Source organism: Mixophyes fleayi, chromosome 3, assembly GCF_038048845.1.
Source record: "Mixophyes fleayi isolate aMixFle1 chromosome 3, aMixFle1.hap1, whole genome shotgun sequence".
Classification (NCBI taxonomy): domain Eukaryota; kingdom Metazoa; phylum Chordata; class Amphibia; order Anura; family Limnodynastidae; genus Mixophyes; species Mixophyes fleayi.
In genome coordinates, this window is record NC_134404.1 from 120,634,079 (window position 1) to 120,656,295 (window position 22,217).

The 22,217-nt window shown below is 40.5% G+C and overlaps 1 protein-coding gene across 4 annotated transcripts in view; it reads left to right on the forward strand.

The window, feature by feature from the left end:
• The window catches only part of LOC142143972 (putative cation-transporting ATPase 13A4), a 104,260-nt gene extending 98,707 nt beyond the window's left edge, over nucleotides 1-5,553 (forward strand). For all 4 annotated transcript variants that reach the window (XM_075202270.1, XM_075202271.1, XM_075202272.1 and 1 more), the window contains exons 28-30: nucleotides 3,692-3,780; nucleotides 3,889-3,969; nucleotides 5,047-5,553. In XM_075202270.1, coding sequence (XP_075058371.1) covers nucleotides 3,692-3,780; nucleotides 3,889-3,969; nucleotides 5,047-5,298 — 422 coding nt within the window. In that variant the 3' untranslated portion in view covers nucleotides 5,299-5,553. The remainder of the gene's footprint in view (nucleotides 1-3,691; nucleotides 3,781-3,888; nucleotides 3,970-5,046) is intronic.
• Nucleotides 5,554-22,217: the final 16,664 nt, after the last annotated feature.

Here is a 22,217-nt window from a genome sequence, read left to right on the forward strand (position 1 = left end):
CGCCTTGGGGATTTGTGATGTCATCTGTTTAGAAGGCAGAGTTCTTTGCTGTTTTGCTGTTGTTGCTGACAGCATAACTCTCTTAAATTTTTTGTGGGGGGGGGAGGAGGAGGGCTTAGATCCTTGGGTGAAGCTGGACCACTAGTCATGAACACGGGCCAGGGCCTAAGCCGTTCCTTGCCACTACGTGTCGTAAATGGCATATTGCCAACTTTACGTTTTTTTTGAGAACTTGGGCTTTTTGGATTTTACATGCCCTGTACTAGGAGATTGGGCATCGGGCTTGCCAGACAACGTTGATGGCATTTCATCGTCTATGTCATGACTAGTGCCAGCAGCTTCAGCATTAGGAGGAAGTGGTTCTTGATCTTTCCCTACTTTATACTCCAAATTTTGGTTTTCCATTATATGTAGCACAAGAGAGCATACCCCTAAGCCACACACACTCAGCAAAGCCTTTAAAAATTATATGCGGCATAGGAGAGTACCACTGGACTTATACTGCTGAATCAGTGAACTTTGTAATATATCAGTACCACTGGACTTATACTGCTGAATCAGTGAACTTTGTAATAGCAGTACCACTGGACTTAAACACTGCTGAATCAGTGAACTTTGTAATAGCAGTACCACTGGACTTATACTGCTGAATCAGTGAACTTTGTAATAGCAGTACCACTGGACTTATACTGCTGAATCAGTGAACTTTGTAATAGCAGTACCACTGGACTTATACTGCTGAATCAGTGAACTTTGTAATAGCAGTACCACTGGACTTATACTGCTGAATCAGTGAACTTTGTAATATATCAGTACCACTGAACTTATACTGCTGCATCAGTGAACTTTGTAATAGCAGTACCACTGGACTTATACTGCTGAATCAGTGAACTTTGTAATAGCAGTACCACTGGACTTATACTGCTGAATCTGTGAACTTTGTAATAGCAGTACCACTGGACTTATACTGCTGAATCAGTGAACTTTGTAATATATCAGTACCACTGGACTTATACTGCTGAATCAGTGAACTTTGTAATAGCAGTACCACTGGACTTATACTGCTGAATCAGTGAACTTTGTAATATATCAGTACCACTGGACTTATACTGCTGAATCAGTGAACTTTGTAAAAGCAGTACCACTGGACTTATACTGCTGAATCAGCGAACTTGGTAATATTGCAGTACCAATGGGCTTATACTGCAGGATTGGTTTTGCAAATTTTGTTGTAATTAATTTTTTTTTACTTTTTTTTTTTGTATTTTTTTTTAATTTTTATAACTTTTTTTTAATTTTTTAAACACTTGGGAATAATGGGGAAATAACTATGCCCTTAGAAGCACAGAGCACAGGACACAGCACCACTGGACTGAACAGGACACAGCACAGGACCCAGCTGCACCACTGAACTCAAAATTGACAGAGCACAGCACACAGCACCACTGGACTGATACTGCAGAACACAGCACAGCACAGCACAAAACTAAACAGCACAGCACAGAACTAAGCAGCACAGCACGAGATCTACCAGGACAGAGGACCACCTAACTCACCCTCCCTCTACCCTGATCAATGCCCGAGTGAAGATGGCGGCGAATAGCGAGGAATTTATAGGTTCCAAGTATCGCGAGATCCAACAGCGGGATTATGACTCCGAGCCTCGGTTTCAAGTTTTCATTTGGCGCCAATACCCGGATCTGTCTCAGATCCGACTCGGATCAGCAACATTCGGGTGGGCTCGGATTCAGGAAATCTGAGTGCGCTCATCTCTAAATTTAACATGCAATAAAATAGTTTAAAATACAGACAAACTGTATATATGGGTATAATAAAGTGACCATACATAACAATATTGATAACACAGTCCTAATGCCTGGTGTACATGTTAAAGTGGAGAATCAGAGTCAAATAGATTTAAAATGTCCAGCATCATATAGAGAAGTGGTGTTTTAGCAGTGATAGAGAGACTGGCTCTTGAGATGCTACGCACAGCTCTGTGTGCACATCCACTTGCAATTGTGAACACAGGATAAACGGAAAAACTATAACTGGATAATGAGATTTGATGAATCAATTGTCCCAACCTGTGTAGAATGCAGGTAAAGTTTCACTGAAATCCATCCACACGCACCTGGATCTGTGTAGAGAGACAGAGTAGAGAAAAAACAAAAACCCTACACCGGGGTTAGAGTACTGATTTTTTGATTGAAAAAGTAGCTTTATTTGTATAAAGTACAAAAAACACAGGTCATGCGTTTCATTCAAGTGTACACAGTACTGCACTAACCATTCAAACTTTAACCAATATCACAGTACAACAAAATAACATTGGATGTGAGGGGGAGGTAGGTGAGAGGGGTAGGGTGGGGGAGTCACGAGCAAAAAGTTTTTATTGAGGACAGACACAAAGGGAAGGGTGCATAAATAGACATTACATTCAATAAAACTTCAAGCTGTGAAGGGGGTATGGGTTGGAGGGGGGGAAGGGGGGGAGCACAAACCAAAGTTTTTTATTGAAAATAGACACAGTGGGGAGAAGGAGTAGAGGGAGACAACAATCAATAATAATCAATCGCCGTCTTCATCTTCCTCAGGACTGTCAAGGGTGTTATAGTCTCTTAGCAGTCTGTGGATCAGCCTGCGACAGTCCTGGATGGTCATCTTCTCCCGCTTCAAGATGAGGTGATTCCTGGCAAGCCACATAGCATCCTTAAAACAGTTCATAAGGCGCCAGGCCTCCTGGATTGCCCCAACGGTGTGTGTCCAAGGAAATAATCCATAAAATACCGAATGGTATGAAAGGCAAGTCCTGGGCACATTGTCCTTAAGTTCATGTTCCAGGGCATCCAACAATGCCTGTGCAGTGGGGCAGTCCCAAAAGAAATGCTGAGCAGTCTCCCTTCTGGTAATACAAAAGGGGCAGTGAACATATCTGCACAGGTTCCGGGAGTGCATGAATGTCCTGAGAGGCAGACCCCCCTGGATAGCCATCCATGCAATGTTCTTGTGTCTATTAGTCAACCTCTTAGAGGCCACATTCTCCCAAACATGTTTGGCCGTAGCCACAGGAGCCCTGGAACAGACTCCATAGCGTCCTTCACTCTGATGATCTTGCGGATAGTTTTTAGGCTTCCACAAGTCTGGTTTAAGTCCCTCCAGATGGTGCTCCCTCACAAATTGTCCAACATCCAGGTAAAACCAAGGTGTAGTCCAGTTGTAAGGGAAGGAGCTGTCGCACTTGTCCCAACCAAGGTTCCTCCAAACAGTTGCACTATATAAATAAATAGTAACAAGTAGCATTCGCAAAAATATTTAGAAATGTTTCCATACTCTGACCAAATAGCTAACATTAATAATGCAAGCTGTTGTCTTCTGTTTTCAGTTATCTTAGGGTAGGATTGAGTGCAATGTCCATCTACTAATAGGAAGTGTTATGTGTCTATTAAATTGCTCAACATCTCAAGTTAAGTATGTTGTTTCAGTAGTAAAGTGATTTTGGCTCTGAGATGGTTTATTCATTTTCTGTGTGAAGCAGTTTTTTTTTTTTTACTATAGTGATTTTTGACTATTGTTTAATGTTTTTATTTCTCACCATTTCTGGGACTAGGGATATTATTTTCTCTCTTTTTCCTCTATCACAATTGTTTTATATAATTCAGATTTGACACCCATTATTCCTTTTTTATAGACATATTTGTGATTACGCTAATAGTAGAATTTGCCCTCACCCTGTTCTTCATATTTGCTGATTTCAAGAATATGTACGTTGTTTTGGAGGTAAGCATTTTTAAGACAAAGTAATAGATGATTGACTTAATGAAATGAAGTGTGTGTGTAAAAAACCTGTTTACATCACATTAATAAGGGAATGTTTTTCTCTCCTAGCTTGTCTGCACACCAACCAGCTGGAGGATCCATATGTTAGTGATGTTGGTTATATGTCTTGTTGTATCATTTGTGGTGGAGGTCAGTATTAATGTGGACAAAAGAAATGTTCAGAGCAATGATTTTTCAAGTTTTATTATTTTAGTTGTCAAACCAGGCAAAATATATAATGGGAGTAGATGGCTCTTTCAAGAATCGTTAAAATTCACGCAACAATCAGGAAACAGTAGTAATAGAGGGGAACAGAACCAGTTTTATACATACACAATATAGCCAATCCCTGGGGCACAATCATACTTCATCCTGTCAGCAAGGTAGTGGCCTTGTCTAGTGTCATCCCACTTTTTGTGGGCACACACCACACCACACCACAGCATGGACTCAACCACATCTACATTGTTAAAGAGAGCACATCTCAATTCTCCTTGATGTCTATGGGATTCCAATATCCAACAGTCCAGCGGGAACCATAAACCTCAGTTAGTCCTGTGGCTGAAGGCTCTCTTAGGTCCCCTATCCTTGCCCCAACCCAGCTGACCAGTCCTTATGGTAAAGGCCATATTAGCCCACAGCACAAATACTTAGTGTGTGTACTCAGATCAGTTTTGGCTAGAACAATGTACCCCAGGATTGACAAGCTTCTTTTGGGATTACACATATCCAACATGAAACATTAACAATACATAAACTAAATGGCAATACTAAAAAACTGTGGGGAAGTGCCACTGGCATTTTCCCCTACATTTATTAGTATTGCCCGGTATTCCACTTTCGTCACACTTAGTTTTATATTTATTAGCTTAAAAGGAGTGGATCCCTAAACATGATATCCACTATTAGGCAGAAAATACACAGGTAAATGCTCACTATACAACCCAACATGACTATTCATTCCTGTTGTGCACAATTGAATAGATACTCTTTGATACACGTTAACCTATACTGTACTTTCAGGACAAGTGAAGTGGTATCTTGCAGTATGTACAATTATAGGAACAAAAACAGCAATGAAAAATCTTACAACCCTACATTGTGGAAAGCAGGGACTACAGGATGTAATTTTGCTAATCCACTAATAATTTAGACATTTATACATAAGTGTATTATCTAGTTTACTTTAATGACCTACTGTTTCAGATTACATTATCTTTTTTTCAGGAATTTATCCTGGATAACAGAGCTCTGTGGTTGGCTTTGAAAAAATGTCTGAAATTAAAACCTGGCAGTAACTATAAAAAATTAAGGACAATTTTGGAAGAGGACACTCAATGGCCACCTCTTGAAACCACAGTATATGGAGAAAGTAAGGTGGACAATGATAGCTCTAAAGTCTACACTAATCCTGCATTTGAATTTGATGAAGTTATGTCAAATGGAAAAAATGGGACAAATGGGAATCATGGGGCCTAGAAAAAGAAGAGAAGGACTTCTACAGCTACAGTTCAAAAACCAAAAAGGACTTTTTACTTAATGCAAATGTGTTGCACCATAGTATGTGTAACCAACATCATACATAAAATGTTATCATTCCTACATGAATGGAAAGTGTAATTATTGCCAATGTCTTTTTCATAACTTTTGTGCTAAATAGAAATAAAGTTAATGGGTGCTCGGAAATCGTATATGTAGATGTCCAGTCAATAAAAGTTCATCAGAACGTCCAAAGGCCCAAGGATTATCTTTCTTATAAAAGCCACCATCTTTTCTTGCGAGGACCGCAGCCTCCTTATAGGGTAAAAAAAAGCAAAAGAGGGCGCCCAATGATGACTTAATTTCTTGATAATGTTTTAATTTATTGAAATAGGTATACGCACATACAAATGCTAAATATAAATGTGCTTATATATTGAGTGTCAGACTCTCTGATCTGCCATTTGGTCCCCTCTTTCTCTTTTCTCCTCAGTTGCCCTCCTATTCATATACTGTAAAGTCAATGCTGTTGGGGTCATATATGAGATGAGGAAGAGATGAGAGATGAGAAAGTGCTAATAGTGTAATATGTATAAACAAACTTTAATATATAAAAAAACACATCCAAAACATAATTGATTTGGCATAAAATGCTTATCTGTCATTCCCACAAATTCTCCCAGAGTTTTTCCTGATAGATGCAAGACTCCTTTCCTTTCAGAGATCCTGTTCCCAAGTCTTGAAGAAAGGCAATTTGAATTTGCACTGTTATTTGGAAGATATAAGTCTTACACATTGGAATATAGATCTATCTATCTATCTATCTATATATTTATCACTCTTCCAATATGGCATTAGTGATAAATGTGCAAAATCATAAAAATACACTTTTACTTAATTCCTTCTACAGCTACTTTTATATACTTGTAACCATTTTAAAAACAAACTTACCCTGGAATATATTTATCTGTTTCCCTAGACACAGGAGTAACAAATATGTGCATGCAATTAATGGTCTGAGACAGTTATAGAGACAAGGGAGACCTGTTGCACATGAAAATCCAGATTTCACATGTTTTAATACAGCTGTATCTAATAGCAACTAAAATAGCATTCACTATTAGATCCATAATGAACATAGTCAGACTCCATACACTGATTCATTATGTAAAAGTTATGTTTATTAAATATTTAAAGATGTTGCAGAGTTTCTTTGTCAAGACAGGTCAACCGAACTGTCAAATCGATGGAGTAATTGGCAAGAATCCACAAGGTTTCTATTCCAAATGATTACTAGCTGGAAACTTCTGATTTCATGTCAGCCAAAAAAAATTACAAAATGACATCAGAAAATAATTGAAAGTGCCATTTTGATAATATATCATTTTAAAATAGCACCAGCTTTTATAAACGATCTTATTATTTATAGATGAAGTGCCCAACTCTTTTTGTGGCAGCTTTTTAATATTTTTAAATGGAATACTTCAAGGGCCTGATTCCTCAAGGTACGGAAACGTATCTGTCCGCATCGTACGGTGCGTAGCGCACTCTAAGAGACACAGACACTTATGCGAGAGAAATAAGAATTTCAAACTCGAAAAACACACCCATTTGCGGTTCTTTAGAAAAGGTAGAAGCACAAGCAACGGATCCCAAGCAATTGACGTTAAGCTTAGCAATGTATACGTCATGCCCAATGTGGGAGGTCCGACAAATTTGTTTACACATATCAAAACACAATCCCTGTGGGTATTTTAATAATATAGCTCTGAACTAATTATTCATTGCCAAATTTAACAGACGTGGTACACTTTTAACAATGTTTGTCCTTTGCTATTAATTAGCGTAATCCACACTTTTCCCTAAGAGGTTCTGTATGTTTTGGACTTCAAGTTGTCGTATAATACGCAAAATGTATGCACATCGCTAGAATAAAATAAAATGAATAAAGAATGGAAATGTATGTAGTTGTATAATTCCATCTGGGTCGTTATGAAAAATGCATAGCATACTCTTCCATAAGGGACACACACACAACATAGTAGAGTACATACAACCTCCACACAGATGAAGGGGGTGTGTCTGGATTAGAACTCATGACTGCCTTTTTGGAAAGTAGGATATCTGACCACTAACACAAACTGATATTTGATAAAAACAGGGAGAAGAGCAACAGTACAGTATGCGTGCTACACAGGAAACTGATAGTTAATAATACTCTTCATTATTCAGACAAATTACACAGAAAATAATAATCTCACAGGTAGCTCAGTGGTTAGCACTTTGGACTCACAAAACTGCAGGCATGAGTTCAAATACCAAGAATACCCATAACATTTGTGTGCAGATTGTGGACTGCAATCATTCATCTAACAAACACCTCAGGAACTAATCCCAATTTTTTTTTTTTTTTAAATTTGTCCTATACGCTTGATCACACTGTCAAATCTGCCCTCATATTTAACATGTATCTACCACTCTAATGCAACTTTATTATGGCAAGTTCCTTTTTTCATGGCTGACAATGTCAATGTTTGAACTTTCATAAAGTGGCATGGACCACAGTTCACATGCACATTATTATGCACATGCTGACATTTATTACTACGAATGGCCTAAGAGGGGGAAGAGAGAGGGTGGATTTGGAGGGGACAGGCTCCCTGAAGTTAAATGTCACATTGACTGCAACACTAGTTTTATCTGGATCTACGGCTGACAGGTTATGTGATGTACTCAGCTTTACCCAAACAGAACGCTCACAGTGGCGCACACAGGGCAGGGGGGGTTTCTGGTTCTCCAGAAACCCCTCCCCTCCGCAAACCAACGGAACTGTACAGCTGTAGTATAATACAGCACTGCCGCGGATGCTGCTTGACAGCGCTGCGGCTGCTGTAGAATTCAGACTCGCCGAATATTACAATATTTTTTTTTTCCGGGGGGGCGGCGGAAACCCCCCCTTCTAAATCCTGCGTTCGCCCCTGGCTCACCACAGTTGAGTAGCATGGTGGTTTCCATCGGTTGCACTTCTGCCTAACACCACTGAGGGCATGAGTTCAAATACCAAACATGGACTCATCTGTGTACAGTTTGGATATTCTCTTCAATGTGTGATTGGCTTTTTCTGACACTTGAAGTTAACCTTGGACCATCACTACAATGGAACATGATTTGGGGAACTAGTTTATTAGCTAGGGCATTTGCGATATACCTCTTAAAATTAATTACAGATGGCCTACCTCTTAGAGGGGTGGATTGTTGCTGGAGGGCACATGTTCCTTTTTGATGACATGCAAAGAGCAAATGCAAACCTTTTCTGCTATAGAAATGATGATGGAGTTCTAAACAAACCATCTTCCTTAAATGTTACTCTTTTTGAGTTATTATATACATTCTCTTTTGTCCTCAGACCCACATGTTGGGTAATTAGATTCATAAAAGCACACACCAATGAATCTTTTTTTCTAACTTATATAATTATAAATCTATTCAAATATACAAACATATTTACACTTTGTAATGAAACTATTTACATTAAAATAACATAACGAAAAAACAAATAAATATGCAGACAGTGTAGACCAGTAGGCCATTTTTCTTTTTTGTGTAGTTTTGTTATTTTTTGCAGAAAGTTGGACATTTTTGCCCTCATTTCGGTCAATGTTGGGGGGGGGGGGGCAATTGCCAGCTTGTCATGTGTGCTGAAAGAAATAAATAAAAAAAAAATACATGCAAACCTATTTTGTCAAACAGACAGGAATTACTACAGATGTGTAGTTTTACATTACTTTAAACTGTTAGGCCTCTGGCTCCAAATGCATTTGACCGCACATTAGACGTTGATAAGGCTTTGGTGTGGCATTTTTGAAGATGTACAAAATTATGATGTGCCCTGGGGAGAGGGCCGTGGACAGGGTCGTCTTAACAGCATTATAGGCCCCAGGCCAAAGCAGTACACTGGGGCCCTACCTACACAATCACTCACAGGAATTAATCCAAAATTGTATCGAAAATTCAGATCATCATTATTGGTACCTCCAACAAATTCATTTTTTTACCACTAAAATGTGTATGTTAGGGAATTTAGACTGTAAGCTCCAATGGGGCAGGGACTGATGTGAATGAGTTCTCTGTACAGCGCTGCGGAATCAGTGGCGCTATATAAATAAATGGTGATGATGATGATGATGATGAAAAGGAGCAGACATTAATATATAAATGTTTGTCTAATATAACATGATCCTTGATTTGGTAAAGCAAGATTTTCCATTCCATCATACAGAAAGAGGTGGCACAGTACCACATTACTAGCAATTTTTTTATTATTAATCAATTGTTCAAACAAACCTTTAGCTCTCTTTATTGCCTGCCCCTCTGCTCGTGTGGCCCCTGCCCTGCGTGCCCATGTGTTAAGATGGCTCTGACTTTTGTTTTCTTGTTTACACAAACTCACATTTGGATGGTCATTATGATTGAAACCTGTGACTTTTAATCAACATGTGTGACAGCAGGGATTATTTACAAGATTAATGGACATTGCAATGTTATCAAAATCTGAAAACCCTTTAATGTAAATACTTACTATCTCCTAATGCCTCACCAACTTGAGGCACCACCAGCTGCCCGTAGGCTTCCTGGTCCAGCTGGACCTCAGGGTCTGGCTCCGCCTCCGCCACCTTCAACTCCTACTCAGCCTCACCAGAGGTGGAGGACTGGGGCTCAGGTTGGGACTTGACCTCAGAATTGTCGTCTGACTCCTCCTCTGCCTGGCCCTGGCCCTCGCCCTGCTCCTCCACCTCTGTCTCTGTGTCGGCTTCGTCCTCGGAATTTGCGTCTCCATCCCCCTCGGCCCAGACTGGCACCTGCTGCAGCTGCTCCTCTTCCTCCTCATCATCCTCCTCCTCCTCCACCAGCGGCTGTCGGCATTGCCGCCGCTCCCAACGTGCCCGGTCTGTTTGAAACAAGCCAAAAATTAACTGGATATTCTTCAAAGAATCAACAGCTTAATATACGATAGTAGTACAATAATCTTGTGATTAGACAATAGAAATAAACTTCTCATTGCCAGCACAGACAAATATTTATAGCTACAAAAGAAATAAAATAAACATGATAGACACAAACACTTCATATGACCTGTAACAAATGATTGTTGCTGTAAGGATGTGGAATATCTCAGTGGCCTAGTGGTTAGCACTTTGGTCTCACAGCACTGGGGTCAGGAGTTTGAGTCCCGACAATGGCCTTATCTGTGTGGAGTTTGCATGTTTGCTCCATAGTTGCATGTGTTGACTACAACACTCCCAAAACATACTACTATCCGTTGAATTAGCAAAAATTAAAAATTGCCAGTAGTCTGTGTGGATATGGTAGGGAATTTTAGTCTGTAAGCTACAATGGGGCAGTTACTGATGTGAATGAGTTCTCTCTGTACAGCGCCACTTAATTAGTGAAGGGATATCAAATACTGTGGATGATGACAATACTTTTGAAGTCGTCCTTTGTTGGGACTCCCTCACATTACAAATAGCCAGTTGCACCTTATGGGACCTTGCAAATCTCTGAAAAGGAGTTACGGACTTTGTTTTCCAAGCTGCCTTTCAAATGTTTTGACAATATTAAAAACACATCTGCCACTATAATGTTTGAATGATTTTCAAGCTAAGGTCATCAAGTCACAGCACTGTAGTCAAGAGTTGGAGAGCTCGATTTAAAAACCTTCATTAATGTTCTGAAGTTTCTCAATAAATCATTTAGGAAAGTAAATGTTCATTAGCCAAATTTACGAGACAGGAGCCAAAGCAGGTTGGGTGCATTGGAAGGGGAATGACCTTTTCACTGTGGAAGAAGATTGATATGTAGTGGTAGGACATGTCAGGTGATTTGGGTGAACATATTTGGATACATATACCAAAAATATATGTTTACACACGTTTTCTGCAATTAATAGAGAACTCACTTCTTACGATCTCCTCCCGTAGCTCCAGGAGCAGCTGGGGCTGATGTCGCCGGAGGTCGTTCCAGCACCTCTGGAGCTGGATTATAGACCTGCGCCTATTGAACCGCAGCCTGAGATATCTTCGAACCCTACTATATGCCTGCAGCTTCCTCTCATTGCTGATGTATCTGCCAAAGGGAATGCTGTCCATGCCCTCGGTTAGAACCCTCAGCTCACGTCGGGCAAACACTGCAGACCTCATTCTTCTCCTGGAAGCTAACTCTGCAGTACTCTATGCTCTGATTGGTTCTCTGAGCACGTATGGGCGCGCTCACGTCTTACGCGGATATTTCAGACACCTGTGTCTGTAATGGTTGCCTCGCCATCCAAAAACATTGCGCCCGTCGCAGGTGACACGAGTACTCTGTGCTCTGCAATTAGGAAGAGAGTGTACACTCTGTACACCTGGCCTATTAATGAAATCATACATTTAAACCTACCTGGGGGTAAATGTATGAATCTCCGGATTCTTCATCTCCGGCGTGTTCAGCCTCTTCAGCGCTTAAATGTAAAGCGGCGCTGCATTGTAAAGGGAAACTTCCCTTTACAATGCAGCGCCGCTTTAAATTTAAGCGCTGAAGAGGCTGAACACGCCGGAGATGAAGAATCCGGAGATTCATACATTTCCCCCCTGGACTCTTATTTCATTCTTGCTCATGTGCTATTTGCCGTGACAGGCTATGGTGTTGTGCAATTTTTGTGTCATTTGAATTTTGGAATATTAACCCAGAATTTGGAACCATAAATTTGACAGTAAGTGCTATTTGATGTGATATGTTGCAATAGATACAACATGCTTGCTTAAGAATAGGGCCCAACCTTGTACTGTGCATGCAACTTTCTAGGAGTGGCCTTGCCCTCCAAATGTACAGGCAAAGTATCTAATTTACTGCAACACTCTGCTAATGGCTTTCTCCCCACAAAACCCACTATTAAGTAGATTATAGCATTGTTGGTCAGATTACTGCAAATGTATCTAGGCACTTTTTTTTTTATTAAAAACAAAAAGGACTATATATTGTATACACCTAATCCTCTTTATGCATTTATTTTTCCTTTACCTTACATTTTAAATAACATTTTTTTGTTCCTGTTTTGATTTTGGAATGGAAGATAGATGAGTTAACTGTGTTGTCAACGTAAATAACAATGTAATGAAGTCAACAGTGACTAGTGGTAGTATTTGCAAAACTATAATTCAGTTAATTTGCCAAACTAATTTTTGGTGTCAGTTTGAGTAGTGACTGTTATGTGTGTATATATAGAAAGAACAAGCTTGTTTAGAAGAAGGTGCATGTGCTGGATAACCAGGTTGGAGTCTGACAAATGCATTCTTTAAGGGGGTGGGTTGGCCTACAATGTATAATTGCACCTGACTCTTTGCTTTGCAATTAAACACCCTCCATTTCTTTTATATAGTAAAATGTCGAAGAAGGCTGACCCAGCAGCTCAGGCCCGCCAGCGGTGCCCAAACGGCGGCGCTTAAATTTTTCAGACACTGACATCGCAATAATGGTGGAAGAAGTGATTGCTGCATTTCATTCTGGTGAACAAGCGATAACTGGTTATCATAGAGCCCTGAAATGGGCCGAAATAACCAGCAAAATAAATGTGGTCTCGCAATGCCAGTGTAAACCTGCAGAAGTGCAGAAACAGTACAATTCCAATGTTTATTCAAAAGCACTCTTTTGTTTAGATGACTCAAAACATATTAATATTTAGATGTCTGTGAGCTTAACACATCCTTGTGTCTGTATAAGTCTCTAGCAAGGCCTTAGTTATACTACAAAATTACCATGGTACTTTTATACAAAAACATGTTCAATGTTATATATTATCCACGCATGAAAAGCCACACACATTTCACTGTGTATTGTTTTTGTTATTTGGTGTGCTAATTGCAAAAGGACTCTATGCAGTTGCATGTTTAGTACTATTTTGCCATTGAACTGCATATTCTTTTTCATTTCCACAGATGGTCTGACTATAAACTAAGGCTCAAACGTAAAATTCGTAAGGCACATCACCATGCCCAAGGGACAGGCGGGGGCCCTCCCCTGGAGGACACATTAACACCAATTGAGGAGCGTGCAAGTGTTGCCATTTCAATGTGTGAAATAGAAGGCGTGGGCGACATAGACACTGGCTCGAGCCCAGCACAAATAGGAGAGCTCTCTCCCCTAGGTAGATGATGATCATAATTTTTTAATGTATGTGAATGTTTGTGTTCTGTATCCGCACATGTGACAACTCTCAGGATGTGTCTTCTGTCAAACGTTACTGTCAAAATGTGTTTGTCTATCACATACTAGCAAATGAAATGTACACACTGAATAGAAATTGTATTAATGTGTCGGCCCATTGCAAGATGCTATCAAAATACATGCCTATGCCTGATTTTCGGGACTGGCAAGGGCTGTTTGTTTGCAAATTCCCTGAAATCTTAATCTTGTAAAATGCTACATCAGGCTTGTGGCCGAATGTTTAAAAAGGTAACCTTTAGTGTAAAAGTTTGGATTTAATATCTTCTCTTCTCTTTTTCTCTATATACAGAACGTAAAGACCGGGCTGCTGGGGAGGTGGAGGAGGAAGCTGCCCGTGATGTGGAGGAGCCTCAGTGGGAGCAGGCTGAACTCTCGAGGGTGCAGTCACTCTCACTTTCATCTCATCCATTTGAAGCCATCACCGAATCACTGAACACTCATGTTGTACAAATAGCAAGCACTCTACCCCGCATGAAGCACCAACTTACCACTTTCATTAGCACAATCACCATCCAAATGGCTACTCTCAATTCCACCTTTACTCATATTGCAACACTCCTGGGTGATCTCTTGCATGCCCACTCCCAACGCACCTCCAGCACATTACCTTCCCCTTTTCAGCTGATCCATTCCACACCCCCCAAAACCAGTTGTCTTTTGCCTCCCCCCTCCATGCCCAGTCTGATGCCTCCCCCCTCTATGCCCAGTCTGTTGCCTCCGCTCTCCTTGCCCAGTCTGTTGCCTCCACCCTCCCTGCCCAGTCTGTTGCATCCACCCTGCCTGCCCAGTCTGTTGCCTCCACCTTTCCTGCACAGTCTGTTGCCTCCACCCTCTTTGCCCAGTCTGTCTCCTCCACACTCCCTGCCCAGTCTGTTGACTTCCCCCTCACTGCCCAGTCTGTTGCCTCCCCCCTCCTTGCCCAGTCTCTTGCCTTTCTCCCTGCCCAGACCCTAGCCCATCTACTTTCCATTTCTTGATGTAAAAAAATCAGACATTTTTCCCAGTCTCATGACATTGTTATCTCAGAACACTGAGTCTACATTCGTTCATAAAATGTTTGCAAAGTGTCTTACAAGACATTTATGTGTAAAATGGTCAGCCAACTTAGTGCCAACCTGTCATCCTATGTCTATTTGTGTCAAAGATTGTGAGAAGTGAAATAATACACATACCCAAGCATTCACCCACAACAAGCCAATAGCCCAAACCTCCAAGGTACACACGTGAGTACTGAAAATCCAGGAGGACACTCCAATAGTTTGTTCCACAGGGACAAGTGTATAATGTCACAGTAGTCTACAAAATTTCTGAGTGAGTATCATGGATGCTTAATGTACACATTTCAGACAAATAGCAAGATATTTAGACCTGTCTGCCCCTTATTGTGTCTTCCCAACTTATCTGTAGTGCAAGGCAAGGTTTCATTGTCCTGGGCTCTGTATTGCATGTACATGTTTAGTTTAAACCCTTACGGACATAATATAGGACTTTTAAACTGAATCCATGTGGAAATTGTCCCTACAAAGTTTGTCTAGTAGGGCCTGATTCCTTTACCAACTTAGTCCCGACATTTATTACTGAAGTGTGCTGGACTAAACCATGTGCAAATGCCAATGTGCAAATATATTTGTTGAATTTGCACCTAGTTTCAATTCTGTTTGTTTGTCATGTAGCACACAAATGTCAACTCTAAATATCAGTCTTTGCAAAATAACTATTTAGTGGTGTCCTACATGACAAAGCAGCCATGCATAACATTAATTTCTACATAGTGATCACATTGGTAAGTATTTTATTTAAACATGGTTTTGAACAGGAGACTAAAGTTCAAAATGTCTGCACAAATGTACATAACCATTCAGGTTTTTAATTTGTTATAATGTAAATTTGTGTCATGTGAATGGCAGAGACATTAGGTGGATTTTGAAATTTGCTCATACTGGGTTGTGGCTTCAAAATGCAAACATATTTTACACCAGTTGCAGTGTCTCATGGTTTGTGTGAGTAAATGGTGTCTACCAAAGGATGTTCAACCTACAGTGTTCCTTGCTACGTATGGAAATACTTCAAACCAAGCTGATTTCATAAGTTTAATGTGTGATCTCTCAATAATGTTACACCAATCACAGGTTCTAAAGCAACTAATGGACTAGTTTATTCCATTCAAGGTATGCACCAAGGTCATGAATCGTAACTTCCAATCAGTACTGGTCTGATTATGGGCATTTTTCTAAAATATAAGAAAGCCTTACCCTTTTCTGATAGTGTGAAGGCACAGTGGCTGGCACCGGGCCAGTGCTTCACATTCACCCTATTGTTTGTAAGCACACTTAATCAGCAGACATGGCCTAACTTTAGCAGAACAACTAAGATCAATGGTCATTCCAGTCCTTATTCCAATAGGTAGATATTTCTGCAAAGAGCCTAAGGCTATAGTGGTGTGTGCACTGTCTGCTGTGTGTCTGTATATTAATGTTTAGTAATACATGACACAGTGAATATTGCTATTACCTCAGTCACAGAACAACAACCTGTTATCCTTGTAAATACACAACAACACATTATCTAGTTCGACTAGTGACGGATGTCCAAGCGCTCATTTGTCTCAATAACTTAACTACCCTGTAATGTTTTAATAATTCACAATGGTCTGAGCCTGGCCAAACAGACAAAATCTATAGATAACGTAAGTCATTATGGAATTTTGTACGAATCTGTCCATTGTGTTTGCTACTGAACACTTGCATGTCTTCCCTTTTACAGAGGCCAGGTCAGTAGGCAGAGGCTTATCTACATTAGTTTGTTTAAACTAAGCTAGTTCAGGGTAATTGAAAATGTGCCAAACACGAAAACACATTTATTGATGTCTGTTTGTACAGTTTGATAATACACAGAGAGTCACCCATTTAGCATAAGTGACAACTATGAAGCCTCAGAATACAATGAAAACATTACCTACAGTGTATTTGTTGATGTTACAGTGACTCATATCTAAACACATTATGGTGGTGCTGAATAATATATGTCTAATAACTGAATTTTTTATGCTTAAATTTGCCTTTCATGTTCTCTTCCTCAAATATTTTGGTACTCTGCATCAAGTGACTGTAGATGGAAGCCACCCTGACCCTGTACACTTCACATTTGTTCTCTGTTTAATTGCTCCCTTCGCTTAGAGCTTGAGATCTAGTACCATTTCCTTTAGGTTTAAAAAAATGGGCAAAAATCTAAATGTCACGGAGTCAGGATGGGCCTCAAAGTCTGCTCAGGTGGATACTACTCCCAGAGAGGCATGGAGTATAATGCAAGAAAGGTTTTCAAAAGGGATCCCAGCAAAGGGATATGGACTTAGCTGCTCCCTAACCGCAGGTCGCGGTCGTCTAGGGAGGGGGGGAAATGAGCGAGACTAAATGAGTTGACAGGAGATAAAGGTGGCAATGCAGATATGCCAGAGCGCTGAGATCCTGATAAGCTGGAAGCCCTGGAGCAGGATCAGAGAAGATGCACAACAATCTGCAGAGTGGCAGCAGCGTCTTGAATGCAGAGGTAATTCAGAAATACACAGGAAAGCAACAGGCTGCAGGATGGTGAAGCACTGAGGTCCTGATGAGCTGGAAGCTCTGGAGCAGAATCAGAGATGATGCGCAACGATCTGCAGCATGGTTGTTGATTTTAACAAATAGCGAGGTGGAAGCAGTAAACAGGAGCCAGTGGGGGAGATGTCCTAGCAGGAAAGGAGATCTGAAGATCTGGCACCTAAGTAGGGAGGCATCAGGAATCAAGTAAGTAAGCAGAGTATCCACAGGAGTGGAGCTGGTCAACAGTGTGTGGCACACAGGACGCTATAACCAGCAGGGAGACAAAGCCCTCCCTGCCTTAAATACACAGATGGGAGATCAATAAAGTGGAGACACAGAAGCTTACAATCAGTCTCAGAAGACTATTAATTAATTAGCATGCATCCGACTGTCAGATTGGCTGGACTGCAGTAGTGAATAACAGAGCATTCCAACTGTTGCCCTGGTGACAGCTGTGATTAAAGAGGCGAAGTGATGTCCTGGCTTTCAGGATAACAGCTGGGACGCGGCCCTGAATACAAACAGATGAACCGTTGCCGCGCAAGAGTATCCCCCATTAAGGAGGGGTTAAGGAACCCTGACGTCCCAGTTTCCTAGGAAATTTCTTGAAGAACTGCTTGATGAGCTTGTCAGAATGTAAATGCCTCAACAGAATAAAGGACAATTCCTCGGGACCATAGCCCCTCCAATGCAGAAAATAGACGTGCCCTTGACCTTTCTTGGCGTCAAAAAGTTTTTCCATCACAAACTCTTGACATCCATCCACCCTGATGGGGCGAGGTCTCTGTGGTTAACAAGGTCTAAACTTGCTTTAAGAGAATGCAGGCTTAAGAAGAAAGCAATGGAAAGTATTTGGAATTCTCAGAGTGTAAGGATTCTTCAACCTGAAGGCCAATAAACCTGTGACCAAATTTCTTACAGGAATCCCTTTATTAATGTTGCGGGTGGAGAGCCAGACTTCTTGACTCACTTTGAAAAAGCAAGTTCTGGATTTGGACCAGAAGGAGACCTGAAGCAGGGTGTATCTCCGGAAGGGATGAGAGAGCACAAAGAATTAGACCTGGGATGAAAACCGAGATCGCCAAAGAAGGAGAGGTGCGGGTGGAGGAATGACAAGAATTATTATATGCAAATTCAGCCCACAGGAGCAAAAACATCTAATTATCATGATATTCAGAGGTATATAACCGCAGAAATTATTCCAGGGATTGGTTGACCCTTTCAGTCTGCCTGTTGGACTGGGGATGATATGCCCATAAGAGACTGATGTTAATCCTGAGGAGGGAGCAGAAGGTCTTCCATAACAGGGAAATAAATTGCTAGCCACGATCTGAGACATTATCTGTAAGGAGACCATGGAGTTGGAAGACGTGTTGGGTAAACAATGATGCAAGATTTTGAGTATTAGGAAGTTTAGCTAAAGAAATAAAATGGAACATTTTACTAAATCGATCTACTACCACCCAGATGGTGTTGGGACTAGATGACCAAGAGGAAGTTCCACAATAAAATCCATTGACAGATGTGTCCAGAGCTTTGAAGGAATAGATAAGCTGGCCCAAGGGACCGCTTCTGAAGGATTTGTATTTAGCATATTTTTCACAAGAAAGGACAAAGTCCCTGACATCTAAGGACAAAGAAGGCCACCAGACAGAACGTGAGAGGATCTCAATGGTCGGAGATACCAAGATACCAGGTTGTCCAGAGGTCTTGCTTTCATAGGACTGAAAAAAAAGAAAGAACTGCCTTGTTAAGATGGACTGTACCAAATAATCGGTTTGCAGAAGTTTCCAGAGGAACCAGTTTCTGGAATTGGCTGAGGGTTACATTCGTTTCTTGAGCTAGTCCAACGTGAATAGACGAGGACGGAATAATGGGCAGTGGTTCAGCAGCTGGGGAATGATGGGAGATGAAATTTTGAAACAGTGCATCCGCCTTGATATTCTTAGAACCTGGTCAAAAGGTAATGACAAGCTTAAAGTGTGTGAAAAATAATGCCCAGTATGCTTGTTTGGAATTCAACCACTTTGCAGACTCGATGTATAACAGCTTCTTGTGGTCAGTTATGACAGAGATGGTATGAAAAGCTCCTTCTAGCCAATAATGTTATACTTCAGCTGCCCATTTTATTGCCAGAAGTTCTTGATTGCCCACATCATAATTAACTTCAGCAAAGAGAATTTACAAGAAAAATATGCACAGGGATGCAGTCTGTGATCACATCAGAGTTATCTACCTCCACTACAAAAGGTAAGTCAGGATTAGGACGTCTTAAGACAGGAGTGAAAACAAATGCTTATTTAATGGCTCTAAAGGAGGCTATAGCATATGAAGACCAATTGGCGGAGAATCCTGGAGAATCACCATCTGATTGATAACTAATGGTCTGTGGAGAGGTCTAATAAGTATGTAAGGGGCATGTGGGGTGGTCTGATAGCATGTGGGTTGGTCTGATGGGCATGTAAATAAAATTTGAGGAGTATGGTGACAGGTATGGAGGTTTGATGACCATGTAAGAGGCATGTGTAGAGATCTTATGGCATGTCGGGAGGTCTGATGGGCATTTACAGGGTACGTTAGATTACAGAATCCCAGATTTTTTGTTTAGGATCAACAAATAGTGTTACTCATTTTTGAGCTTCAAATTTCTGTATCCTTACATTTTGAAAGCATCTCCAAAAGCTACAAGGATATTCCTGGCACCGTCTTGCTTGCAGATTGAACTACAAGCAGCATCAATCTCCACTATTTCCTGACTGCGGACAATTGGTGATTTCAAACACTGTGATAGCTTCGGGCACTGGGCAGTTGGTGATTACAGGCACTGTGCTAGTTCCTTGCTCCAGACAATTGATGATTACAAGCGCTGTACTATTGTTGTTCTTGGCTCATATTCCAGATTAAAGTGGGACATGTCATCTCCCTGCTGACTGGCCAGGCTTTGGCCTACCAATATCGACTAAAAATTGGCCCAGATTGCGCAATGATGCTGCTTTGTAACCCAGTATGTCCTTGAATTCTGGATTCTTACATCAGAGACCATATAAAACAACATGTCACTATCTGCCTCCTTTCAGAGAGGATTGGCAGACTTAATTAAAGATGAGCTCCCTTCACACCTCCCTGGAGAAAATAACATTGATTTTAAGCACGACCCTCCTTTCAAAGCTTCCAATCTGTTATTCTAATGCAATCAGCGTGACAGAGTGATCTCCAGCCTTGTCCTCACCAACATTCTCACCTGTGTTAATGAGAGAATCACTGACCTGATGTTAGCTGGTGTTTTTCTGGCAGGGCTGAAATGCAGTGGAAATTTTGTTTTTGGGATAAAGTTCATTGTCATGGCTGAGAGGGACTTTGAAATTAATTGCAATTCATCTGATCACTCTTCAGGACATTTTGGAGTATATGCAAATGGGTGAGGTATGAATTCACATCAGTGATAATTCCGGCTTACATTCCAACGATGGTCAGTGGATATTTTCTTCTGGTCGCTGTTACAGTCTTCATGTTTTTTTTGGTCATTGGAATGTGACGTGAGAGTGACTACCAGTGATGCAAATTTCGTTCATAAAAACTGTGGCAGTAGATTCTGTGAAAAATGATATTTGTGTCATTCTCAAAATTTTTGGCCATGACTGTATATTGTGTGTGTGGGGGAAGAGAGAGATAGTCTCTAAGGTTAAACTCCATTTTACGCAATCAAAACAAATTTCACTCTTCCATCCATTTGACAACATATCACACTATATATATTTATCTCACTTATAAACGTCTACCATTTATTCACATATAAACTTCTACCATTTATTCAGCCATCGCTCACTATTCACATTCATTCACATGGAAACTTCTAGCATGACAGCAAAGACTTTACTTTCCTCACATAGGAGCCATTTTGTCTAATCATGATGATCACATTAACTTACAATGGCAGCCATCTTGAGGCATGAAGGGATTAGATCAACCTCAATTTTCTCTATTGTCTGAAACTCAGCCTAGTTTATCATCTCGCTGCCATAGTAGTTATGATTCCATAAACTCAATTTCTCCAGCAATAAACTGCATTACTTTAAAGTTTCCCATTGCAAACTACCTTCAGCCATTCCAAAGTCCATTCCAAATATGGATTGTGAAATGGCTAAAAACCAAATACAAAGAATGCAAACTCTACATATTCCATTCAAGCACCATAATCCTATTTCACTGTGTCTCAAAAATCAATATATATATATATATATATATATATATATATATAAATAAATATATATATTCCCATGATTGTATCAGATCTACAACATCACATTGTCTCACTAACTCTATTCACAGCAATGCAGGCCTCTCACATGCACAGACCTCCATTCCATTAAGCTTACAGTTTCCAACATGTTCAGCTAGGAGCTGTGTTTGTATGTCCTATCAGGGTGGAAGCAGGGAAGAGAGAGAGGTCCGTTGTCTTGTGTTACATGAGATAATACCTATCTTCTGGGTGGATTTAACCTTCCACAGGAAGCTTCTCACGGCATGTAGTCTCAAGGCCAAAACCTGTTTCTCTAATTATGGTTTAAGGGGAGAGATATGTGCAGAGTCTCTTCTCAATCTCTACTACATAGGGAGAATGGAATATAAAATAACAAATTATATAATGTTCTTCAGGTGTCAATGTTAGTTGATTTAATTATTTTTTTTAAGCCTGACCAGATGTTATAATAATCTTCTACATTGGTGCGCTGTGTTGACTCATCATCAGTAGGACTCTTAGAAAAGGTAACTTTTTTCTAGCAGTACCAGTTTTAGGAGAAGGTTAAGCAAAGGACATGTAATGTGCAACTTGAGCTGACAGCTTGCTGCTCACTTGGAGTTATTTCCATCTGTGATGATTTATGACAGTTGGAAAAAATGACATTGCATATGACTTAATGGTTGAAAAAGAGGGATAGGCTGCGCTTCCTCCAAATATATGAAGCAGCCAAATGCGAACCTGAGAGTGTGTGGGGGACCCCTAAACTCCCAACAATGTTAGATACGTATAAAAATAGTCAGGTTCTGGGCGCTTGTAAAGGAAAGATATATCAATTTAAT